Here is a 27,433-nt window from a genome sequence, read left to right as displayed (position 1 = left end):
CGGTAGTCAGTTCGCCAAGGTAGTCGACGGTGGTGTTCCGACGGCTTGCGGTTTAGCCGAGCCAACCATAGGAGGAAGACGCCAAACAAGATCCTACAACACCCACGGTAGGCAAGGAATCTTTCTTAAGGAGACTGTGATATCACACAAGACTCTGTTTGATATTCTCGTAATTCAGTTTGTATCTCGACTGTTTCAATCTGTTTTGTAGTTGTATTTTGTTTCGATTATGTAATTGTTACATTATCAATGAAATTGTTCTCTGAATTTTCTGTACATGCCAAAATTTTCCCAACATAAATTTCTCTCAATCCAAATATGAAATAAACTAGAAGGGGTATGTGAGTAAAATGCTAATCTTCTCGAGTTTTTTTTTTTCTGAAAAGACTAACAGAAATCATTGTAGCACCACATTCATGGTGTACTGGTAGTAGTTTTGAAGGAGTGATAAAGATTCTTTCTCGATTGCATTGTGGATTTTGGGTGGAACGATCTTCCTCATTTCTGAGTTTAGGGTTTGGGTTTATTGGTTTTTCTGAATTGATTTCGAGGGGAAATGATATGGAAGTGAAAGGGGTTGGAGGAGGAAGACGAGTTTAGTGAAGGGAGTGGGGGGCCATAGTCCACGTGGACAATTTTATTACACATAATAGTCTTCCGGTACTATTTCCATTCATTTCTTAACAGAAGGGTAACATTGAAATCGGTTGAAAATTAGAAGGGTAAAATTGAAACAAAAAATTTTGCGAGGACGAAAATGAAACGGAGTATATTTTATAGGGACCAAAAAAATAGATAAGCCAAAAGTTTATTGATAAGCAAGTTTCAAATGTATCATTCAAACTCCCGAAGAATGTTTTCAAACTCCCGAAGCATGTTTCAACTAATAACATAAAACCAACAGTACGGCATAAAGTGTAATGGACGCCGGCGGTAGCTGTCGTAGTCACGCTGAAGGGTCTCCTCGCCAGCAAGAGAGGTTATGGCCTGCGTTTGAAGAGACCGGCTATGACTAACCAAAAAGCAGATTACTAATCGCGCCCCCCCCCCCCCCCCCCTCCGGTGCGCGCGCTCTCTCTCTCTCTCTCTCTCTCTCTCTCTCTCTCTCTCTCTCTCTCTCTCTCCAGCAGTCTCTCTCTCTTTTAATTTTTTTTATAATTTTTTAAATGTTAATAACTTTTTTTTCACGTATTTTTTTTAAATAAATTATATATTTTTGAAATTTACTCAACGAAACCTATAAAACGAGCCTAATATTGATGGTGAAATAATAAAATTATATTTTTCTGTAGTTTAAACTGTCTAACGAGGTTGAAAAATGTGTTCCAAATTTCAATCCATTTAAACCGGTGGAAAAAGAAAAAGTTTATGATCAAAAAATTAAAATCTTTCCACTAGTTGAAATGAAAAAAGAAAAAAGAAAAAAGAGAGGCAATCGGTGCCTTGTAATGCATGTGGTGGTTTTGTGTGCATGTGAGCCTTGAAGAGTTTTTGACGTGGAGCAGATAGGTGAATTGGGGCTTGATGACTAAGCATCACTTGCCTAGGAGTAATCAATTATCTAGCAGAGGAAAAAAATTTAGAGATGAGCGCCTTATCATTTGCCTATGGTTGGACCTTATCAACTTGCGAAACAGCTGCAAATTTAGAGATGCAGAAACTTGCAGAGTATTGAGTTGAGCACCATATCAACTCAACTTGCAGAGCATTGAGTTGGCTACATAATCTGATGATTGAGAGCAATTTTTGAGTAATCACATCCTCACAATTTTCCTCAACTTTCATTTTATTTTCGTAATTCATAAAAGAACATTATGGATCAGTACAATTTTTATTTTCGGATAGTTGGTCAGTTGGGAACGATGTTGCGAATGATGTTCCTTGTGGGGAGAGCAGCTCCTACATTGGGCGTGATTACACAGTCGAATTTACGACTGACCAGGTTAATTATTATTGTTGTTATTATACATATTTGTTACTTATTTTTGTTAATGTTGTACACTTTTTGTAGCACAATAAAAAACGTAGAAAATTTAACTCTTTCACTTCATTCTATCTTCTCTACGTATCATATGAAGTCATAGAAATGGAAAAAGAAAATAAAAATCCAAGGAATTTGTTTTAACTGTTATTAAATGTTTTGTGGTGCATGTTGATTGAAAAATATTTACTTAAAACTATATAATAATTTTTAAAATTTTTTTGCACCGTTTAAAATATATCTCTATTATGACTTTTGTTAAAATACCAAAGTATAGTATTTTTTTTTTTATGCATGTAAATCCCCTGGAACATAGAAGCATTATTATTATTTATTTTTGAATCAAATGTCTTGTTTACTGTCGTGATGCCATTGGAGGACATGCTTTAGGACTTAAATAGTTAATAATTCTGTAGACACCCCAATCTGGGCTTCCAGATTAGTTTACTTCCGGTTTTTGATTCTCCGATAATGAAACGGATCAAGAACACCCTGGGAATGATGAGTATTTGAGTTTTGAGTGTTCAAAAAATCTTTGAACCTAACCTAATCCTAAGCCACTTCAAAAGCCAAAAACCTTACTAGTACGCGTTGGTTGAGAACCAGCGCGCATGGTTCAAGCTGCCATGTGTGGTCAACAGTCAAAGCTTGACCGTTGACTCACGCGCAAGATGCTTTGACGAGCGCGCGCTAGTCCATGACTTGCGCTCGCTGGTCAACCTGCCAGGTGTGGTCAATGGTTAAAGCTTGACCGTTGACCCACACGCGCCGGACCAAACTTGTCCCTATCACCTTTATGAGTTGGTAAGCTTAACCACCAAGTAACCCTCAGCCAGCCTCGTGGAATGGCTGAGCTCCTCTCTTTGCACCATATCTACCTCCATCACTCCCTATATTCATCCATTTAAAGGGTTCAAGAAAAATGAAGATTCAAAGGGTTCCAAAATTTCAAAAGGTTAAAAAATACACACTTTGGATGACATACAAACCCTAATCTAAAGAGCATAGCTTGTTCTTCCTCCTCTCAACACCTCAATCAAACCTCAAAGCTCAAGTACTTTTTCAAACTCAATCTAGGTATAGCATACCTACTATTTTCTGTTCTAATCCCTGAGGGGGACCGGCAGGGTCAAAGCTAGTAATCAATACCATTTCTGGCCCTAAAGCTGGTAAGGTTTCAAAAATCGTAGAGGCAAGAACCAACACGCGACGGTCCCATATTCGCGCGCGCCACTCTGTGGCTGCGCGCGTTGATCTGCGTGGGGATTGATGTCTTGCTAATTTATGATTTTCCTTGTATATAAATCACTGTTAAGCATGCTAAAAAAACTAGTTTATTACTTTCCTTAGTTAAAACCGTTAGCTTTAGTTCAATAGTCATACCTGCTGCTATGGAGTACCCCTGGGATCATTCTGGATATATTCCAGAATCCAGAAACATGTAAACCAAACACTGGTTAAGTGGTTTAGACCAGCGCGAGCCAGGGCGCAATGCTCGCGAGCCAGAGTGCCATACGCGCGCGCCAGTCTATCTCTGACCAGTGGCTGGCCTTGTATGGGTAACTTGGCCTTAGGTCTCTATTTTTGTCCCCACATTATTTATGGGGTGTTTTGTTAAATTGTAGGGCTTTTTCAGCCTTTTAACTGTATATTATAACTACTTAGACTGTTTGGTTTATTCTGGGTGTGCACTAGTCCTTCCAGAGCTCAAAAAAGGGAAAAAATAGAGACTATGAGTGAAGCAAAGTCACGCGCGCATGTTGTGGACTCGCGCGCGCAAGTGTGAACTTCATGCAGTGGCTTTGGTCAGTGCATGCGAGGTCTTTCTTGCGCGCGTAAAATCCAGATGTGTGTGCTGGGTTTGGTTCTATTCAACAGAACCTGGCCTTTACCCTATTTACTACTTTCGCATCCATGCTATCGATCACATCCTGCAAAATGTTACAGCTTTAATCCCCATTAAACTGTTCTCGCCCCAAATTGGCTAAAGAATTGATTAGTCAAACAGAATCGCAAATATTTTCACAAATTCCTAAGTAGAGACCGATCTCCAGATTGGGTGAGAGGGGTGCCTTAAAACTATTCCCCTCTCATAACCTGGTTCCCGAACCCAGATATGGTTATGACGGACTGGTGCCTTCACCTCTTTCAAAAATCAAACAGCGCAACGAAGCGTTTCAAGTTCGGTTCCTTGGGTATCGGACCTTCAAACCCAAGTGGCGACTCTGCATAGAGCGCTCGTCTACCAAAAAGCGCGCTCATCGATCAGCCTTTTTCAAGGCATGCTGCCCACAAATTCCGTAGTTGGAACTCAAGATTATTTATGCCTTGATAAAAAAAAAAGTATATTGACAAAAAAAAAAGAGTAATGATAGAAAAGTTCTTTGCTAGCTAGATTTACTAGAGTAGGTAAATGTTAAAAAGGACATTTGACTGTAATGTCAGTTGCATGATAATGAATATACACTAGAATTAGGTTACCTAGGAAATCGAAATGGTTAACTCTACTGTAAAGAACGATATTAAGTGGATATGCGTATTGTTGATCTTTTCCACTGCATGGAAGTATGAACTAAAAGATTTTAATATCACTTCGTTACTAAAACAAGACAGACTGAAAGTAGGTTTATTTCAGTAAAAATGAAAGTAATGTTGTTCTCATCTTATGTGCCGTATTGAACCTTGATTTAAAAGTCAAAAAGCATGAATATATGATTTAATACCATCGCATGATTTTAGTAAGCTTTGAAAGTGTAGAGACCCGTAAATTCATTTTATAATTTTATTGTTTTATAAATGGAAAAGTGATGGATTAATGAGAATATTGTAGTTGGGGGTCAAAGTGTAAGGAGTTGAAAGTTATGGGTGCTAGTGTAATTTGTGCATGTGTGTGCCGTGTATATGCCTGGGAATTTTTTTTTCCCTTTTCACTTTTTTTTTTCATCTCTCTCCCAGCTCTCTCTCGGCTCTCTCCCTCTCTCTTGCCCTCTCACCAAATTTCACTCCAATAACCCAAAACCCACTCAACACAACCTTCAAACATTCATCCTCTACGCGTATTGTGGTCCGTATTTCGCCGGTTGGAGCTCGGTGGAGTCGTATCGCTCTCCGTTTCGATTTTCGGAAGCTAGGGCTTGAAATTCTTGTGGGTTTCGTTCTTCGGCCTCGAGGTAGGGATTCTACCTCTCAATATATGTAATAGAAGTGCTCTCCTTGCTTGAAATCGTGTCTATTGTTGTTGTTGTTGTTGTTGTTGTTGTGGTTGGATTTCTTGAAATCTGCAGAAAATCTGCTCGAACACCCATTTGTATCGATACTGCTCTTCTCAATATCGATACAGGAATCTCTGGAACAGCTTAGGTTACTTTCGTATCGATACTGATTTAATCAGTATCGATACAATCGGTCTCTGGAAGTTTGTAAGGCCTGTTGTATAGATACTGAAATTCATAGTATCTATACTTCAATGCCTTAAGGCCAAGTTTTGTTTCTTGTTCCGACTCCATTGTCTTGACCCCCGATCGCTTCTAACTTGTTCCAAACGTCACCAAATCACTCCATAACACTATCGATCATATTCGTTGAGTTCGTTGAGTATCTTTGCAACCCTCGCCCCTTGTTTGGTATAATTGGACGTTGATTTCCATATGGACTTTGATTAAATTGAAATGACACGTTATGTGAGTAAGAGATTCTTGGACACTTATCGACACAATGAGAACATTTGGGGCCCATCGACGAGTGGGTGCCTGGCAGGGGATATCAGGGTCCCATAATTAGCCTGGCAGGAGCTTATGCTCATAATGATCACTCAAGGCCTAACCTTCTCGGTGGGCGCTTGGCAGGGGATATCGGGGTCCCATAATTAGCCCGGCAGGAGCTTCGGCTCATGACACTTAATGTGAAGCGATATTGGACACATGGAGAGTGAAACGGTTAAAGATTGAGGTGTATACCAAATTTCATACCGAGTTTGTTGGATTGTTAATCGTTGGTTATTGCCTATTGTGTGGTCTGTATCTCGTTCTTCCTTGTGATCATCCTTGCATTTCTCTTGCATATAATGTTAGCGTAGAATTTTCTACTGGGCTAGTGTAGCTCAAGCCTATTATTATTTTCAGGTACTAACACAGGACAATAGCGAGCATGCTTGGAATGCTTAGATGTGACCATTATTTTGAAAGCTATCAATTGAGAAGTTACTTAGGCATCTTTGTAAATCTCTTTTGAAGATGTATTTGTAACTTTATAGTAAATCTTTTGACTATGGAATATTGTAACCTTTAACTCTTGAATATTCAGTACTTGCGTTAATTTGGGCCTCGGAGTCAAAGATGTAATATTTTGGGAACGCTACTTCATTATGGTTATCGTACAGATTATGGCAAGATTTTAATTATGAAAATCATTTATAATTATGTTAAAAAAATCGAGGGTGTGACAACTTGGTATCAGAGCGTTAGGTTTAGAACACCTAGCGACCGTGGGGAGACGTTTCGTCTCATTGGTTCAAAATTCTGTATTTTTTTTTACATGACTTGTGCATGCTTGTGTGACTAACATTCGTATGATTACGTGGCATTGCATTTTCGATATCGTAGAGTGGTGTAGAGTTGTTATTAACCTGTTTTGGGAATTTGGGGACTTAGACCTCATAGTTGTGATGTTGTGATTAATAGTTTTCCTTTCTTATATCTTGTAGTAAGATGCCTCCGAAATCGTGTGTTAGGTGGGGTGTGGCAAGAAACCGGGGAGGTCGTGGCCGTGGTCGTGGCCATGGGGTGCCACCGGAGGATGAGGTTAGTCAGCATGGGGAGAACCCAGGTAGGAATCCGGGGGCTGGGGCCGGTAGGGGTGCAGGAATACCACCCAATCAAACTCAATTTGCTAGGGATCTTGTCGCAGCACTTACAGCTGCAAATCTGTTCAACCAAGCTCCTAGAGAAAATGCAGACAACCGAGCCTTATCAGCAATGCGAGAATTTAGCCGTAGGAATCCACCGACGTTTGATGGGACAAGTAGTGATCCTCTTGTGGCCGATCATTGGTTAGCACAAATCCGTAAACTTTTCAATGCTCTTAAGATTACCGAAGATGATTTAAGAGTGAATATCGTGGCTGTTCAACTTACCGGGGAAGCCAATGAGTGGTGGGAATCTGTCTTAGAATCTAGGAAGGATGCGAGGAGAGCGGCAAGGACCGTAGCTCAAGTAAATGAACCGGATGTTGAAAATTTGACGTGGGCCGAGTTTGAGACATTATTTGAGGAACAATACTTTCCAGAGACTAGTCGTGAGCAGTTGAGAGATCAGTTTGAGAAGTTGGAGCAGGGGGGTATGACCGTGTCGGAATACGCTCAAAAGTTTCAGTCTTTATCTGGATTTGCGCCAGAGTTGGTGGCAACGGAGGAAAGGAAATGTAGACGCTTTGAGAAGGGGCTTCATAATACTGTGAGGAGAATGGTAATGGTGCAACGTAAGACGAAATACGCCGAGGTTGTTGAGTGTGCGAGAAGTATTGAGATACCAAAGGAAGCACAGAGGAATAGGGGAGTTTGGGAACCGAGGCAACAAGTTGTGAGTGTGAGTTCATCGTCAGGAAGCTTTGGGAGTCAAGGACGGAAGAGACAGAGGGAACCATCTCAGCAACCATCTAACCAACCCAACTTTAGGGTGCCTTCTTCTTCAGGGACACGGGGAGCTTTGTCTAGACCTCCGTCTGTGTGCTACAAGTGCAATCAACCTGGACACGTTCGTGCTCAGTGTCCACATCTCCAGAAGGCTTGTTATGTTTGTGGGAAGATGGATCATCTCGCTAGGAATTGTCCTCAGGGGTCGATAGTGCAAAGTGAGTCGGGTTCCGTGCAGCAGCCGGGAACGGGGTATAATGTTGGCCAACAGTTTAGGGGCACTCAGAGGCAGCAACAACCTCACTTCCGCCAGACTACGTCGGTTCAGAGTTCCGGGGGTGACAAGGGAGCGACTTCTTCCGCGCCTACTCAGGGTTCTGGTCAGAGGGGAGGTTTTGTACAAGGTCAGAGTACCCAAGGGCGTGTTTTCAACATCAACTCGAATGCTTCACCTTCTGTTTCTCAGGCTCCAGAAGCATCCGTTGTGAGGGGTACGTTTCTTTTGTTCAACTCCTTTGCTAAAGTACTCTTTGATTCTGGAGCATCGCATTCATTCATTGCTGCATCATTTGTGTGTGCCTTGGAATTGGAAACGGAGAGTCTTAGTCCTCATTTGTTTGTTGAGACACCATTAGGGGGTAGAATGCATCTTGATCGTATTTGTCGAGATTGCGAGTTAGTCATTTGTGACCATCGTTTTGTATTCGACTGCATCGTTTTGGGAATGTCGGGGTTTGATCTTATCTTGGGAATGGATTGGCTATCTACCTTTCATGCTACCATCGATTGTTTCAAGCGTCGAGTTCGTATTTGTCCTCTTGAGGGTCCTTGTTTCCAATTCTTTGGGGAGCGTCGGGAGCCGTTGGAACCGTATCTATGTGGGTCTCAAGAGCGCGAGTCAATTTATTCCTTGTTGGCGAGTTTGACGTTAGATGAAGATTTGTCGACACGTGGGGAGTTACCCTTAGTAGTTCGCGAATTTCCCGATGTTTTTCCTGAAGAGTTACCTGGTTTACCTCCTGAAAGAGAGATTGAATTCGTTATCGATTTACTACCCGGTACCGCTCCTATCTCTATACCTCCGTATCGTTTCGCGCCAGCCGAATTGAGAGAGTTGAAGACTCAGTTGCAGGAATTGGAGAACTTAGGATTCATTCGTCCGAGTACGTCACCGTGGGGAGCACCGGCTCTTTTTGCGCAAAAGAAGGATGGTTCACTTCGCTTGTGTATCGATTATCGTAAGCTAAATCGAGTCACCATTAAGAATAAGTATCCCATGCCTAGAATCGATGATTTGTTTGATCAACTTCGGGGTGCGACCTGTTTTTCCAAAATTGATTTGAGGTCCGGTTACCACCAGTTGAGGGTTCGGAGAGAGGATATTCCTAAGACCGCATTCCGCACTCGTTATGGCCATTACGAATTTGTTGTTATGCCTTTCGGATTGACGAACGCTCCAGCTACATTCATGGACTTAATGAATCGTATCTTTCGTGCATACCTTGATCGTTTTGTGGTTGTATTCGTCGATGATATCCTTATCTATTCGCCAACGGAGAAGGAACACCAATCGCATCTCACCATTGTTCTTGAAATCTTAAGGGAGCACCAATTGTACGCCAAGCTTAGTAAGTGTGAGTTTTGGCTATCCGAAGTCAAATTTTTGGGTCACGTGGTTTCGAAGGGTGGCGTGTCCGTCGATCCAGGAGAAATAGAGTCTGTTATGAATTGGCAACGACCGAAGAACGTGTTCGAAATTCGTAGTTTTTTGGGTTTGGCCGGGTACTACCACCGTTTTGTTCTTGATTTCTCTCGTTTAGCAGCGCCAATGACTAGATTAACACGTAAGGGGACTCGTTTTGTTTGGAGTGACGCATGTGAGATGGCCTTTGAAGAATTGAAGAAGCGATTGACGACTGCACCGGTTCTGATTGTGCCCGAACGTGGAGTTGGCTACTCTGTATATTGTGATGCGTTTAAGGGAGGGTTAGGGTGCGTGTTGATGCAAGCAGGGCGAGTAGTGGCGTATAGATCGCGACAGTTGAAAACTCACGAGTGAAACTACCCTACCCATGATCTAGAACTTGCGGCCGTCGTTTTTGCTTTGAAAAGTTGGCGTCATTATTTGTACGGTGAAAAATTTGAAGTATTTTCCGACCACAAAAGTTTGAAATATTTTTTTTCTCAAAAGGAACTTAACCTTCGACAACGCCGTTGGATGGAGCATTTAGAGGACTACGATTTCAAATTGCAATATCACCCGGGGAAAGCGAACGTCGTGGCGGATGCGTTGAGTAGAAAACCGATACACTTAGCGAGTCTAGCTATCCACGAGTGGAAAATGATGAACGATTTGGGCTTTTATGCTTCGCATTTCGAGGAAGTTCGGGAAGGGGTTACGTTATGCAACTTGACCGTGCAATCAACTTTATCGACTCGAGTAATTGAGGCACAACAACACGATGAAGAAGCGGAGGAACTTCGTGCTAAATTCCTTAGTGGAAAAGCTCAAGAGGGGTGGATGATACACGCCGATCAAAGCTTGCGCTATCAAGGAAAGTTGTTCGTACCCGTTTCGTGTCGGGAAGAAATCTTGCGAGAGTTTCACCATTCACCGTTAGCCGTCCATCCGGGGGGAACGAAAATGTATCATGACTTGCGTAGGCAATTTTGGTGGTCCGGAATGAAGAGGGACGTTGTGATTTTCGTATCCAGGTGTCTTATGTGTCAACAAGTGAAAGCCGAACATCAACGACCCACAGGAGAGTTACAACCATTGCCTGTGGCCGAGTGGAAGTGAGAGAACGTGACGATGGATTTCGTTACGGGTTTACCGAGGTCGCCAAGGGGGCATGACGCTATTTGGGTAATCGTGGACCGTTTGACGAAAACAGCACACTTCTTACCTATTCAGGTTACCGATTCCGTGGATGCACTTAGCCGTTTGTATATTCGGGAGATTATCCGACTTCATGGGATTCCCGTATCTATTGTGTCCGATCGAGATCCGAGATTTACCGCGCGTTTTTGGCAAAGCTTGCAAGCCGCTTTGGGCACCAACCTTTTGTTTAGTACTGCGTATCATCCTCAAACCGATGGGCAATCCGAGAGAACGATTCAGATTTTGGAAGACATGCTTCGGGCTTGTGTCTTGGATTTTCGGGGTAGTTGGGAGGATCACTTACCGTTAGTCGAATTCGCGTACAATAATAGCTATCAATCTAGTATCGAGATGGCACCTTATGAGGCTTTGTATGGGAGACCATGTCGATCGCCTGTGTGTTGGACCGAATTAGGTGAGGCTACGTTAGTGGGGCCGGATATGATCAAGGAGACCTCCGAGAGTATGAAAGCTATTCGCCAACGCCTTAAGAAAGCACAAGAAAGAACAACCGAACAAGTCAAGGTGATCCGCCAAAGATTGTTGACCGCTCAAAGTAGACAAAAGAACTATGCTGATCATCATCGTCGCCCATTGTCATTTGAAGAAGGGGACCACGTATTCCTTAAAGTATCGCCTCGTAGGGGTTTGTCGCGTTTTGGAAAGAAAGGGAAGCTTTCGCCACGTTATATTGGGCCGTTTGATATCATTGAGAAGATTGGGGAGGTCGCGTATCGTTTGGCGTTGCCACCGAAGCTATCGGGTGTACATGACGTGTTTCACGTGTCTATGTTGAGGAAATATGAACCGGATCCGTCGCACGTGTTAGAATGGTCCGAACTTGAGTTGGAGGCCGACGTGTCTTATGGAGAGGAACCGATGCGTATCCTAGATTTGCGCGACCAAGTACTAAGGGGTAAGACGATACCGTTAGTGCGAGTCTTGTGGAGCAATCAGGGTAGAGAAGAGTCGACATGGGAAAGGGAGGACGAAGTTAGAGAAAAGTATCCGCACCTATTTTCGGAATGAACCAATGTTAGTGTTTAAGATTTACGTGTCTTGATAATTGACTTGTTGCATAAGATTAATGGCTATGATTGTTGCATGCATATATGATGTATATGTTAGCTAACCTTGGCATGGAAAAATTTCGAGGACGAAATTTCTTTAAGGAGAGTAGAATGTAGAGACCCGTAAATTCATTTTATAATTTTATTGTTTTATAAATGGAAAAGTGATGGATTAATAAGAATATTGTAGTTGGGGGTCAAAGTGTAAGGAGTTGAAAGTTATGGGTGCTAGTGTAATTTGTGCATGTGTGTGCTGTGTATATGGGGAAATTTTTTTTCCCTTTTCACTTTTTTTTTTCATCTCTCTCCCAGCTCTCTCTCGGCTCTTTCCCTCTCTCTTGCCCTCTCACTAAATTTCACTCCAATAACCCAAAACCCACTCAACACAACCTTCAAACATTCATCTTCTACGCGTATTGTGCTTCGTATTTCGCCGGTTGGAGCTCGGTGGAGTCGTATCGCTCTCGGTTTCGATTTTCGAAAGCTAGGGCTTGAAATTCTTGTGGGTTTCGTTCTTCGGCCTCGAGGTAGGGATTCTACCTCTCAATATATGTAATAGAAGTGCTCTCCTTGCTTGAAATCGTGTCTATTGTTGTTGTTGTTGTTGTTGTTGTTGTTGTGGTTGGATTTCTTGAAATGTGCAGAAAATCTGCTCGAACACCCATTTGTATCGATACTGCTCTTCTCAGTATCGATACAGGAATCTCTGGAACGACTTAGGTTACTGTCGTATCGACAATCGGTCTCTGGAAGTTTTTAAGGCCTGCTGTATAGATACTAAAATTCATAGTATCTATACTTCAATGCCTTAAGGCTAAGTTTTGTTTCTTGTTCCGACTCCATTGTCTTGACCCCCGATCGCTTCTAACTTGTTCCAAACGTCACCAAATCACTCCATAACACTATCGATCATATTCGTTGAGTTCGTTGAGTATCTTTGCAACCCTCGCCCCTTGTTTGGTATAATTGGACGTTGATTTCCATATGGACTTTGATTAAATTGAAATGACACGTTATGTGAGTAAGAGATTCTTGGACACTTATCGACACAACGAGAACATTTGGGGCCCATCGACGGGTGGGTGCCTGGCAGGGGATATCAGGGTCCCATAATTAGCCTGGCAGGAGCTTATGCTCATAATGATCACTCAAGGCCTAACCTTCTCGGTGGGCGCTTGGCAGGGGATATCGGGGTCCCATAATTAGCCCGGTAGGAGCTTCAACTCATGACACTTAACGTGAAGCGATATTGGACACATGGAGAGTGAAACGGTTAAAGATTGAGGTGTATACCAAATTTCATACCGAGTTTGTTGGATTGTTAAGCCTTGGTTATTGCCTATTGTGTGGTCTGTATCTCGTTCTTCCTTGTGATCATCCTTGCATTTCTCTTGCATATAATGTTAGCGTAGAATTTCCTACTGGGCTAGTGTAGCTCAAGCCTATTATCATTTTCAGGTACTAACACAGGACAATAGCGAGCATGCTTGGAATGCTTGGATGTGACCATTATTTTGAAAGCTATCAATTGAGAAGTTACTTAGGCATCTTTGTAAATCTCTTTTGAAGATGTATTTGTAACTTTATAGTAAATCTTTTGACTATGGAATATTGTAACCTTTAACTCTTGAATATTCAGTACTTGCGTTAATTTGGGCCTCGGAGTCAAAGATGTAATATTTTGGGAATGCTACTTCATTTTGGTTATCGTACAGATTATGGCAAGATTTTAATTATGGAAATCATTTATAATTATGTTAAAAAAATCGAAGGTGTGACAGAAAGAATAATGTGTTCGCGAGAAAAAGAAGCATGTGTACGAGACACGAGAAATGAGAAAAAAACAATTTAAGTAATTTAATTCCTCAATTAATAGAATGTGTTTTATGGGTGTTACATTTGTTACTTATTTTGTCATGTTTCAAGCATATTAGCTTCCCACGTGCACACATCCTCACTCATATGCAAGAATCAATTTTTCTAATATACGAGATATTACATTGTGCTTATACGTATTCATTTTTTTTGTTATAGATATTTGAAACTAGAGCTGTCATGGTAGATTGGGCGCGGAGAGTTGGTAAGGAAAATGGTTTTGTGATTGTCATAAGTAAATCTACTAGTATAAAGGGCAACAAGATGCCGGAGTGCATTCTTATTTGTGAAAGGGGAGGATTGTACAAATCACCACAGGAATGGCATTCAATGCAAAGGAATACTAGAACTAAAAAATGTGATTGCCCGTTTAAGCTGCGAGGTGTACCACAACCTCCAGACGGTGTCATGTGGAGTTTGAAGGTTATTAAAGGTTTTCATAACCATGAACCAGCTGAAAGTTTTGAGGGACATGAGTACCCATCAAGGCTGACCCCAATCGAGCAGCAATTAGTTCGTGATATGTCTAGCAGTATCGCGCCTCAAGAAATTCTTAGTTTCATGAGACAACAAAACCCGTCAATTAGTACAGGAATCAAGAGTATTTACAATATGAAGGCACTGTATAAGAAAGAGCAACTGGGGGGTCTATCTCCTATTGGGTACATCTTGAAAGAATTAAACGAAAAAAAATACATTTATGACTATCTTAAAAATGAACACACCAACAAAATCACAGATATTCTTTGGGTTCATCCTAAAAGCCTAGAGCTATCTGTCAATTTTTCGTCCGTATTGATTATTGATACGATGTACAAGAGTAATGAGTATCGGATACCACTCTTGAAAGTTGTGGGTATCACATCCACAATAAAAACTTACCCTCTTATGTTTGCATATTTGAATAATGAGACGAAAAAGCGACTGATATGGGCGTTGGATACCTTAAACAGATAGATGGTTGAAAAAGGGACATCGTTGCCATTGGTGGTTATTTCAGATAGGGATTTGGCACTTTTTGGCGCCATTGGAATATATTTCCCCTTCGCACATCACATCCTTTGTATTTGGCACATAAACTAGTGTGTAATGAAGAAGTGCAGCCCTATGCTTAGTACGAGGTGGGACGAGTTTTCCGATTCATGGTAGTCGCTTATTCATTCATTGACACCAATGTCTTTGCAACAGAGGTGGAATGCCATGTGCGCAGAGTTTGAGCAATACTCCAATGCCATACAATACATTTGGGATACGTGGTTAGGTCTTTACAAAGAGCGATTTGTTGCAGCATATATAAATCAGTTTATGCACCTCGGGAGCAATTCAAGCCAATGGTAACTTTCCTATAGTCATTGTATATTTACTGTCCTGCACTAAAGAATATTTTATGTAACTTTTCTATTTAACACAGAGTATTATTAAATTACAAGGCGGAGTCTGCGTATGCGAGGCTCAAACAATACTTAGGAGATACCATGTCCTCGCTTCAAATATCTTTTCAGAAAATAGAAAAGATGTTGTCCAGTCAGTCGGGAATATTCAAGGGTCGTTCCAGAAATCTCTCAATATTTCACGATACATACATCTACATGAAGGCATTTATAGTGAAATCAGAGATCGCATTTCATTACAGGCAATGAACTTGATCCATAAGCAGGCACAACGCACTGATAACAAAGTCAGCCTTTGCTTTTGTAAGATCAAAATGACACATGGATTGCAATGCTTTCACGATATTGCACTTTATCGTTCAGTGGACAGACCAATTTTGCTAAGCTCTATCCACCCTCACTGGAGTATGTTGTCCATGCACACCTAAAGGCATACTGATGAGGGAGCACAATCCGACAGGGCAACTTAGCTTATTGAAAGATTAAATGAAATGGATTCCGATAATCGAGAATCTCTAATGAATAGGTTTCTCGATATGGCGATCCATCTTGTTGCACAGTTCGACCCCAAGCATACAACACAGAACACAGGGGTCGACCTACAGATAGAGATGAGCAGAATAGAGGTCGCATACCTTCCTTCACAGTATCCACTTTAAAATCTCAGGCCTCATGTATTCCAACATCACGAAGGAGCAATGGGAGGGATCACCTCGTTCAAAACTTTTCTCAGCATTATCAGTGTTATATTTCCCACTGTGTTGACGTTCGACCCGACGATCATTGTGGCTTCATGGCGATAGCCGCGCAAGTCTATGGTTCTGAAGATGAATTGGCTCCAGTACGACAGGACCTTATCCAAGAGATTGAATAAAATTGGGTCTTGTACGAACAGCTTTATCCAGAACGTAATTATGTATCCCGCGTGCTACAAAGACTTCGTTTCTTCCAACCATCGACGCCAGAGGATCACTGGATGGATTCCATACCATTGGGACTTGTCATCGCATCAAAGTACAACGTTGTATTGCATACATTCGATATGATTGCTTCAAGTTGTCTCACTCACTTGCCGTTAAGCTCTCATCCAGTTCCATTCGCAGCATGCACACATATAGCTATTGGTTGTGTTAATGGCAATCACTTCGTGCAAGTTTTCCTATACCGTCATTACCCTGTACGACTCATCATCATATGGTGGAGGCCAAATGCATCAGATGAAGCACAAGGATGGGCTCATTCTTATGAAGCATGCCTCCAATTGTGGTATGAAATAATGCAGATAGATATGCCGGGACAACGACCACAATTTGGCGGAAATGTTGACTAAATTTGTGTATTTATTTATGTTCATGTATTGGTTCTATATACTCAATTATAATTAAATAAAATTTGATTTCAGTTAGCATTATTAACTATTCAGAGAAATATAAAGTAAATTTAAGTGAATTCAACATACATAATTTACTTGAAAGCTCAAATATAGAAGTTTAAAAAAAATGGACAAAAAAATAAAAACAAAGAGATAATATATTGAGTCTAAAAAAAAATCATTTAATTTAAATACATTATTTCATATTCAATATTAGACTTGTTTGATAGGTTTCGTTGAGTGGATTTCAAATATATAAAATTTATTTAAAAAAATACGTGATTTCAACCTCTTTAGATAGTTTATATACTAAAAAATAAGGTTAAAAAATTAAGTGTTCCAAAGTTGAATCCGTTTGAATCGGTGAAATTTTTTTATTTTTCTGATCATTTTATTTTAAATGGTCATAATTACATTTTGACTCTAGGGCTCTCGTTGATTAACCCTAAGAGATATTTGATTCTACGACTTTCTTAGGGTTAATCAACGAGAGCCCCATAGTCAAAAGTTAATTATGACCATTTAGGATAAAATGATCAGAAAACTAAAATCTTTTCACCGGTTCAAACGGATTGAAATTTGGAACAATTAATTTTTCAACCTCTTTACACAGTTTAAGCTACTACAAAAATATAATTTTTCCGTTTTACGTTATTTCACCATCAATATTAGGCTCGTTTGATCGGTTTCGTTGAGTAGATTTCAAAAATATATAATTTATTAAAAAAATACATGAAAAAAATGTTTTTAGCATTTAAAATTTTATAAAACAAAAAAATAAGAGAGAGAGAAAGCGGGGAGAGAGAGAGAGAGAGAGAGAGAGAGAGAGAGAGAGAGAGAGAGAGAGCATGATGGGTAAAACGGAAAAATGATAGGCCCGATGTCAGACCCCCCCTGACACCGGGGGGGGATTAACAGCTCTCAACCAAAAATTGAAAAAGTCAAAACCTTTTGAGTTTTTTCTTGAATATTTGCAAAAATACTTGTGTAGAAGTCGTAATTTTTTACTTTTTTGATTCTTCTCGTCGATACAAACCAATAATACATAAAAAGTTGGCGCAAAAATAAAAAATGCAAAAAAAAAATTGGAATAATGACAAAACAAAAAAATTGTAGTATATAACTTTTTGATTAGCAGAAACGCCCCTACATTTGTTGTGCACTCGAGTTTGATTGGGAGGTAAACAACTAAACGTGATTGTTTAGGGGCTTTGTAGAAAACCAAGAAAATAAAAGTAATTTCTTGGCTTGATTAAATTAGCCATCTAGAATGGAAACACATGCAATCCCCAATCAGCAGAAACTATCATTAGAACCTGAATGCCCATCTATACCTGAGGTGACTAGCGTAGGCCCTGTTTGATAGCAAGATTTGAGCTTGGGATAGGATTGTGAGTCCTATGGAGGCTTTTAAATTCTTGTTTGGTGTTGGCAACAACCTAAGAGCATCTACAGTGAAATAAACAAAATAAAAAATTGTTAAAGTTAACAATGTTAGATAAAAAAAGTGCTCATATTAGAATAACCAAACCTAACAATATTTTAACAACTCATCAAATTTTGACTCTTCAATAATCAAAGCTAGCAATATTTTTGTCAATAACCAAATTTTATCTCTCAATCAAGTACACCAACATTACATAAAAACCTTCTCTCTTCCATTCTCTCTCTCTCTCTCTCTCTCTCTCTCTCTCTCTCTCTCTCTCTCTCTCTCTCTCTCTCTCTCTCTCAACAATGTTTTCAAAAAATAATTTTAAAAAACTGTAACTTTTAGATTTTTTTTCTGTTTTTTTTCAGAAACCTTTTTTTTTACAAAAAACAATTTTTTCAAAAAATTTAAATAGCTATAAGTAAATAAAGTGTGTTTTTAAAAAATCTGTTTTTGAAATTTCAAAACTCTTTGATAGAAAATTATTTTTTACACAAAATCTGTTTTTAATAAACTGTATTTATAGTTTATAAAATTTCAAAACTATTTGTGTAAATATAATTCTTTCAAAATTTCTCAAAATTGTATTTGCAGTTTTTAAGTGAACAAAATGTGTTTTTTGTTTTGAAGAACTTTTTTTTTTAACTGTTTCTAACAGAAATTTTTTTTTTCCCCATTCAAAAACCGTTTTTTCAAAAAATATGCATGAAATGAAGGAAAAAAGTTTGGAGAGCCTATTGGTTTTGATTATAGGCAAAAAATAACCAATGTGGGATTTGACATTGCTAACTTTAGCAACCTCTAAATGGATAGTCAAAATCTGATATGGCGTGTTTTGATTATTCACATTTGCTTATTCTACTGCTGATGCTCTTAAGATTGGCAATACCAAGAGATTACGAATCCCACAAATCCACAGAATTGCACAATCCTATCCCATGGGATTAAGGTTGGAAAGCCAATTTTATTCACAATCATATCATATCCAAAACAAGCATATTATTCACAATCCTACAATCTAATTCTATAAACAAAGATTTTATAGAAAATTGTTTTTTACACAAAATCTGTTTTTAATAAACTGTATTTATAGTTTATAAAATTTCAAAACTATTTGTGTAAATATAATTCTTTCAAAATTTCTCAAAATTGTATTTGCAGTTTTTAAGTGAACAAAATGTGTTTTTTGTTTTGAAGAACTTTTTTTTTGTAACTATTTCTAACATAAAAATTTTTTTTTCCCTTCAAAAACCGTTTTTTCAAAAAATATGCGTGAAATGAATGAAAAAAGTTTGGAGAGCCTATTGGTTTTGATTATGGGCAAAAAATAACCAATGTGGGATTTGACATTGCTAACTTTTGCAACCTCTAAATTGATAGTCAAAATCTGATGTGACATGTTTTGATTATTCACATTTGCTTATTCTACTGCTGATGCTCTAAAGAAAGGCAATACCAAGAGATTACGAATCCCACAAATCCACAGGATTGCACAATCCTATCCCATGGGATTAAGGTTGGAAAGCCAATTTTATTCACAATCCTATCATATCCAAAACAAACATATTATTCACAATCCTACAATCTAATTCTATAAACAAAGAGACCTGCTAATAATCCCTCCCCCCCCCCCCCTCCCTCTTCTTTCTTTCTTTCTTTCTTTCTTTACAGTTTATTTTTTTCTTTTCTTTAAACAAAGAGACCTGCTATTCCCTCCCGAACACACACCCCCGGCCCCACCTCCCTTTCCCAGATTACCCCCCCTCTCTCTCTCTCTCCCTTTTCTTTCTTTCTTTCTTTACAGTTTGTTCTTTTCTTTTCTTTTTCCTTTTATTTCCGGTTTGGTTTTTTTTTTTTCATTTTATTTCCTTTTCTTTCTTTCCAGTTTGAATCTTTTTTTCTCTTTAATAATAGGTTCAAGTCTAATTCTAGACTTTGTAAAGTAATTGAGAGAAAAAAAAGTGTTTCAATTGATTATGTTTATCTGACTGTTTTATTTTTCTTTTTTTGTCCTTTATAGATTAAAAAATATAGTTACGAAAATAAGTGTTTCAATTTTCAATCCGTTTGAACCAGTGTAAAGATGTTATTTTTCTGATCATTTCATCCTAAATGGACGTAATAAATTTTTGGCTTCAAGGCCTTTCAATGGACACCCTAAGAGAGTCTTGAAACTAAATAATGAGTCTTAGGGTGTTTGTTGAAAGGCCTTAAACCAAAAAATTCATTATAACCATTTAAAATAAAATAATAATAAAAAAACGATCTTTGCTCTGATTTAACTGAATTGAAAATTAAAGCACTTAATTCTTGAATTATATTTTTAAATATACAAATGGTGTATTTATAGAAATTAAATAAATAAGATATAAGTAATTAAATAAATAAAAAATTAAAAAGTAGGGGGGCCCGAGGGCTCTGCTGTCCCCATTGGCACAGTAGCCCCTACGAAGCCCCTAAAACGTTTCCGTTTTAGTTTTAAAAAAAATATAGAAACCAGCTATTTGCAATCATATGGAGTAGAAACGTGATTTGAAACAACATACTACTGAATCAGTTAAGAGGATCTATGCTAAATAATGGTTAACAAATTAATTAAATTGTACTATAGTTAAAAAAAAGTAATCCTAAATATAACATTTGTATTCTGGATTAGCATGTCGTTTGCAAAATACATTTCGTAATTAGTTCCCGAACACTAATTGTAATCTTATGAATTTTTTGTTTTACGGCCTTTCAACGAGCACCCTAAGACTCATTATTTAGTTTAACGACTCTCTTAAGGTGTTCATTGAAAGGCCTTGGAGTAAAAAATTTATTACGACCATTTAGAATGAAATGATCAGAAAAATAACATCTTTGCATTGGTTCAAACGGATTGAAAATTGAAACACTTATTTTCGTAACTATATTTTTTAATCTATAAAGGACAAAAAAAGAAAAATAAAACAATCGGATAAACATAATCAATTGAAACACTTTTTTTTTCTCTTAATTACTTTACAAAGTCTAGAATTAGACTTGAACCTATTATTAAAGAGAAAAAAAAATTCAAACTGAAAAGAATGAAAAAGAAATAAAAGGAAAAAAAAAAAAACCAAACTGGAAATAGAAGGAAAAAAGAAAAGAAAAGAACAAACGGTAAAGAAAGAAAGAAAGCAAAGGGGGAGAGGGAGGGAGAGAGGGAGAGAGGGGTAATCTGGGAAAGGGAGGTGGGGCCGGGGGTGGGGTGTGTGTGTGTGTGTGTGTGTGTGTGTGTGGGGGGGGGGGGGGGGGGGGGGATAGCAATTTACATAAACAAACATGAATAAAAGATTCATCTCCTCATTAATAGTCTCGCCTCATTACCAATCTCAATATTAATCACACCTTATTATCCCCCAAAACGAAATCTGTTATCAAACACGCCCAGAGCTTCTACTCCTAGATAAGAAAAGGCAGATCAAAATATATCTCAATATTAATCCCACCTTATTATCCCCCAAAACGAAATCTGTTATCAAACACGCCCAGAGCTTCTACTCCTAGATAAGAAAAGGCAGATCAAAATATGGTGCAGAAAAACGCAAATTGATATGAATGGACGATGCCTCTGGAACTTGTTTTTCTCAGTCAACACAAGGAATTTTTATCTAGCTCAGGTACGGGCGACTCAGTCAAGGCCGAGAATTCAGAATGTAAAACTATTAGCCCGACCCTGAAGATTAAGATTGATCATATCACTTGCACTAACTAGACTAGGTCTACTAGTAAATGAAGAGAACAGAAAAATTCAATGGTTTTCCACATCAAGTACTATTGGAGCGAATTTCTAAAGAAGTTATTTCTGATAAGTTGCATATTCCACAAGGGAGTGGTGTTCTCATACAGTTCGTTCAAACAAGAAGCTCCCGTTTTCCAATTTACATCAACATGTAGTGATTTGCAACAACTATTCGATATTTGTAACTGGTATGCACTTATCTACTATCATTTTCGTTGTTAATACGTCTTCCCACAACCGTATGCCATAGATTCTCCGACTCCGTAAGTTAAAGATCCTTAAATATTTTCACTTTTAAATGGAAGCAACAGTAAATCTCACAACACACTAGACAGACCAGCTACCATTAACTTACTACCAACTTGTCAGTCAGGATACACAGAAACTTCAGCCAGGAGTAACCAAGACCTAAAAAAGCCAATCATGCCAGTAATGGGAATAAAACATGTGAACAAATTCCGGAAATATAAGGAAAAAATCAACACATGCATAGTAACATGCAGATTTGTAACTGTGGTAAAATGTTGCCTACACACTCAATATCCTGTTTACTTCACAAGTTGCCCAAAGCCTGGAAATGCAAAATATCTGCAAGGCGGCATAGCTTCTAATCTATCGGGTCAATTCTCAAGAAATCCTCAAAATGCTAACACTAACTTTGGATGAATTCATCACATGTACGAACCCCACGTCATACTATTTTGACTACACAACCAGAAAATATGCGTTGCTCATATGTTCCGCCGTCTCTCAGCACCACATCGAACACCCCAAATGTTTCTGGACTCAATTGGAAAGATATATCCAGCTAGCTCCTTCGTAAGAAAATCATATTAACTTTTCCAAGTAACATTTAATAAACCAATACCTCCAATACCTTTGAATAGGCAATGTTATTATAGCATATAAGTCTTTGATGCAGATCCAGGATGAGATCCAGGTACACATAAGTGAAACACAAAAGCATTTACATTCATATGCCATATGCATGAAATAGTCCCAAATAAGTTAAGATACTTATTTCCCGAATAACAAAAACAATAACAAGCCATCAAAAATATGCTGGCATATCATTGAGGATAGAAACGTAGAAAAAGCAGCATTGAGTTACGAATTCTAGTTAGCATAGATTAAAGATGAAAGGATATTATCTCCAAATGGTTCAACAAATAAAAACCCATGAACGATCCTACATCTTAAGGCCCAAAAATTAGTAGCCTTTGAACACAAACAGGAAAAAATTAAGCAACAATCTTGGAGCATCCAAGATGTCAAAAGGTTGAAAACACGTATCGTGACTACAAAGTACCAGATAAACCTCCGCAACAGGCCACATAAATTTACACATGTGAAACAGACCAGATGCCATGTGGGGTCCAATCAAGATAACCAACAACCGAAAATCTACCTGATTGTCACAAACTTGTTGGTACCATGTTTTGCCCAGTGAGTCCTCAGATCAATCGGGTTGGAGAAATTGTAGCCTTCTGCCGCAAGTTTCTCCAAAACCTTCTTGAATGCACCAAGACTCATCTTCCTTCCAGCTATCCTTGCTCCACGTCTTTTTGTGCTCATTGGCAAGGGGTAAATGGATATAGTTGTAGTACAACAAGCCGATTGCCAACCGCCACATCCCCATCGGTAACACTGTTGACGGGTCCCTGTACATGAGCAAACGGGTATGGGTATACCTGAAATGTCCATATCGATTCCATTTATGACAACATCCATGCTCTTCTGAGGTGCTTTCACTCGTTTAAGTGAAGAATTTCCATTCTCTTTAGGCACAGAGGGCCCTTTCTTCCTCTTTGGTTTAGGGGTTTTTGGGGTGTTTCCACTTTTCCTCTTTTTCGAAGAGCCAGCTTCCTTTGTGATCCCTTGATCTTCAATGCCCACCCTTGGATCCTCTGGCGAATCAGGAGGCTGTAAAATATGCATGGGATGACTTGAGGAAGGTTCCGGATTGGGCATCATTCCAAAATTAGGATTTCCTGGTAACATATTCAGATATCTGTCTCGCTGGTTTATCCAACTGCCCCTCATGTAATCCATGTGCAAAGCCGGCTCAGAAACCACACAATCGCGAGGGTGGAATGCTCTATTGGAGTTTAATAACGCAGCATGATGATCACGCCCAGATAAGAAAGGCTTTGTGTCTCGCTCTGCCATAGGCGACATGAGCTGCAGACCAAGATGCCCTTTGAGGGACGAAGGCTCATAATAGCCCCAGTTCCGCATATTCAATCCTCCGTCGTCGTCCATCAAAACTAGAAATGGGCCATAAAACCACACATATCAAATCTTTACTACGATTGTATTTTCCTCAAAAGGGCACACCAGTGCGAATAATAATGCTAAAAAATCCAGTAATAGCACAAATTTGGCCTCAACAAAGAAGTACATAGATAAAATTCTTGGTATATTTCTATTTCACCCCACATGGGATTGCAGTCCTGACAATAGTGCAATAAAATCCTGAAAGACCACACATTTAGCAATAAAGAAACCACACGGATCACGTCCTTAGTATATGTAATTTCCAAAAAAGCGGCATTGCAGACCTGATAATGGTGCTACAAATTTCAGAAATATCACGGATGATAACCAACAGACACACAGTGATAAACAAAAATGTCAAAACAGACACATGGCACGGGGATTCAAAACAAACAAGCAAAGGTAACCATAAGAAGATCAAAACAGTAATAGAAAAATATATATTGGTGAAACTTCCACAGTAGGACAAGTGCATGCGGTTTCATTTGGGCCATCATTCTTCTCACGATTTGATGTGGCAAAATACAGTGTGCCAGTGTGCGATGAGCGAGCCCTTACAGTTCCGAAAGGGCGAGGATAGTAGTCCCTTATTACCATTTGACGTGGCAACATACAGGGTGTGTGATGTGCCTCTCCCTTACAGTTCCATAAGGGCGAGCCGGCGAGGGATTGTAATCCTCAATCACCATTTGATGTGAAACATACAGAGTGTGTAATGGACCTCTCCATTACAGTTCTGTACCTGGCAGGATCTTAATAACTTATTAGGCCCCGTTCAGCTAACCTAAATAACTACTTATTTTTCAAATAAATACTTATTTTTTTGAATTAAAGGTGACTTATTGTGAGATAATGACCTGTCTCATAAAGAACCTTAGCATGGACACTAGAAATGAATCGGAAAATCCACTTATTAGGTTCCATCTAGGCCATTGTTACTTGGTGTTTGATGCGGCACAAATCTCTACATTATATTTATCCAGTAATCCCTATCAAATACTTGCAAAATAAACAATGTAAAAAACAAATTTCGGGGAAAAAATAACCAGGATTAGGTCCAGATTAGATTCTCATCGTGGGTTCAATTCCCAACTCCTTGGCTATGTTAGATAAGGTTTATTGCAAATATAATAAGGGGAAAAAACCAAACTTGGAACACATTAAACAGCCTTGAACAAGATTCAAATGTAGAAAATCAAAGGTGAGGACAAGAAGCTACAGAGGGGTCAGATTAAACATCATCAAACAAAATATGCCCATTTCCATAGATCCATTAATTGCATTTTCCACCCATGAAAAAACACAAATAGATCCGGGTGAGACCCAGAAACTACGAATTGAAACTGAAATTTTAAAATACAATGCGACGCGATCCATAAAGGGACAAACAGATCAATAGCCAGAAATGGGTTCATAAGAGTCACAAATAGAATAGATCCAAAATTATCAGGACAATCCAGATCCGATGTAAAAAGAGCAAAATATAAACAAATTCGGATTAAAGATTTAATCTTGGATCGGAAATTTAATGGTAGGGGGTAGGGGAGAGGGATTTAACAGAGAGAAAAATTGTAACTTTAGAGAGAGAGAGAGAAGGAGAGAGAGGAAAGAGATGGACAGAGACAGAGTGAAAGAGAGAACTTACTTGTTGGTAAACAAAGCTCCCTGGGTTGAGAGAGAGGAGAGAGGAGAGAGGAGAGAGAAACCTAGGTGAGAGAAGAGGGCAAGAGAGAGGAGAGAGAAAACCAGAGAGAGAGACGGAAAGAGAGAAAAAGGACTTGTAAAATGTTTGGGCAAATTTCACTGACCTCCCTTGAGGTTTCTGACAAAATCAAGAACCTCCTTTGAGGTTTTTGAAATATCACTGCCCTCCCTTGCTTTTGCTAACAATGTACATTTCCTCCCTTTTGTTAAGTTGAGCCCTAACGTTGTTAATTTTGATTGTTAAATGACATGGATGCCCTTTCTCTTCAAATATAGTATGTCGTTAACAATGGGGAATTATTTTGTCCTAACCCAGCATCACCATTAAAGTGCAAAGACTCCCATTAGTCTGAACTACAGGAAGTTCATGCTAATCCAACAAAACAATTACAGTAATTTTTTTCTTTAAAATAATGGTCAAACTTATGTATTTGAATTTTAATTATACCGTATAAAACTCACCCTTTGTATATTTTCTCTCTGAAAAAAGGAGGTTAGGCTAATTAAGGAATTTTTCTCTTTCTTTTTTTTTGATTTTGGTTTACGATTATTTTTTGAAAGAGATATCGAAACTATTGATCTTGTAAAAGAGTAAAAATACAATAATGACAGATATTTTATTTTGAAAATGCCCCATAAGAAAGAAAATAAATAGTATGGAGACTTCTACTTGAAAAGGAAATTATATATCATACGTATAAAGTAAGATAAGCAACTAGCTAGTAATGTGTAGCACTGGCAACAAGTCGATTAGGTCTGGATTTTGGAAAAACCAAGCCTGAACCTAGAATTTACAATTGAAACAGAATCCGAACTAAAACTCAATGGATTTGTTTTCATCTAGTCCGAAACCGAACGCGGTGGGAACTAGTTTAGTTCGGTTATTCCCCAAACGCGGTGGCTAACCAACTAATTACCGAATGGTCCAAACTGAATCTGTAACATACCGAAATTGACCCCAACCTGTTTTGGGTTTGGATAATATAACTATAAATCCATTTTTGTATAATAAGTATGACCATAAATTCTTTTTACTGTTATTCAGCGTACCCATGGACCTTTTCATTTTGGTATTAGCCATGTGAGCACATTTTTTTTTTCAGCTTACAGTGTTCAGGGTGCTGTGATGTGTGTATAAAGTAAATATATATACACTTATAAATATGTAATGGTATTTGTATAAGAAAATTGCCGTGCTTTTTAGATAAAATTCTAAGTTTATGTCTGATTAGTCTATTTGTAATTATGGACGTGTGCAACTCATATATTATTTAATCCTAAAAAATTAATCATGTCTTCCACAGGATTCAATCGTAGTTTATAATCCTGTTTTTTTTTTTTTTTATTCTTTGCACCGTATGGGTACAAGAGAACATTATTATGGATTTAAGGGGAGGTTTGGCTTAATAATACTTGTGGATTATTTTTTGGTCTTTATTTAACCATTTTGCATTTAGTTTTGCGTCAATTTTGTCGTAGATTATTGGTTCGACTAGACAAGAGAAATCTTAAAAGTAAAAGATTATGGTCAGAACTATTTTTTTAAATAAAGACAAAAATAAATCAAAATATGTATGTTTTGAATTATTTTTTCCTTTATTAAAAATGCTTTGCGTCATAATTTTTTCTTTTTAGATTCCTCTCGTTGAGATGAACCAATAATCCACAAAAAATTGATGCAAAGCTAACAAATAAACTTTATTTGAATAAAGTAAAAAAAATAATCCACAAGAATTATTACACCCAAAATAAGTAGCAATTGGCACGAGAAAACAAAAACGAAATATGAATCATGAGCTTTTCAAAAAAAAAAAAAAATGAATCATGAGAGATTAAGGGAGAGATGGTGCTGAGTCTACTGACTTGGGTTAAGTGGGAAGAGGAGAAAAGTTGGAAGGTGTTGTAAAGGTGTATCTGAGATGGTTATGGCCAAAGGGCATTTTAGGCATTTAAAAGTAAGGAAATAGGTGACATCAGCATGTTTGAACAATTTCCGTGAAGTTTCCAACGTCTCATTACGGAAGGGGGAAAATGTACATTGTCAGCAAAAGTAAGGGAGGG

General features: G+C 38.5%; 2 protein-coding genes across 3 annotated transcripts; one reads left to right on the top strand and one right to left on the bottom strand.

Annotated features, from left to right (window-relative positions):
• The first annotated feature begins 1,862 nt into the window (after nt 1–1,862).
• On the top strand, nt 1,863–9,641 carry LOC131299715 (uncharacterized). Its single transcript, XM_058325294.1, has 6 exons — nt 1,863–1,942; nt 6,684–8,101; nt 8,246–8,310; nt 8,407–8,649; nt 8,827–9,454; nt 9,592–9,641. Exons 1-6 carry the CDS (start codon nt 1,863–1,865, stop codon nt 9,639–9,641), a joined length of 2,484 nt encoding a protein of 827 aa, XP_058181277.1.
• Nucleotides 9,642–22,493: 12,852 nt separating this feature from the next.
• Nucleotides 22,494–25,459, bottom strand: LOC131300815 (protein BASIC PENTACYSTEINE2-like). 2 transcript variants are annotated; one of them, XM_058326813.1, is made up of 2 exons: nt 25,314–25,459; nt 22,494–23,658 (listed from the first exon to the last, which is right to left on the bottom strand). In XM_058326813.1, exon 2 carries the CDS (start codon nt 23,651–23,653, stop codon nt 22,796–22,798), a length of 858 nt encoding a protein of 285 aa, XP_058182796.1. In that variant the 5' UTR covers nt 23,654–23,658; nt 25,314–25,459; the 3' UTR covers nt 22,494–22,795. The 2 variants fall into 2 exon arrangements, with proteins under 2 accessions (XP_058182796.1, XP_058182797.1); XM_058326814.1 differs by having other exon boundaries at nt 22,494–23,952; nt 25,314–25,453.
• Between the last annotated feature and the right edge of the window lie 1,974 nt (nt 25,460–27,433).

This window comes from Rhododendron vialii, chromosome 9a, assembly GCF_030253575.1.
Source record: "Rhododendron vialii isolate Sample 1 chromosome 9a, ASM3025357v1".
In the NCBI taxonomy this organism is placed as follows: Eukaryota; Viridiplantae; Streptophyta; class Magnoliopsida; order Ericales; family Ericaceae; genus Rhododendron; species Rhododendron vialii.
This window is presented reverse-complemented; position numbering and strand designations above follow the sequence as displayed.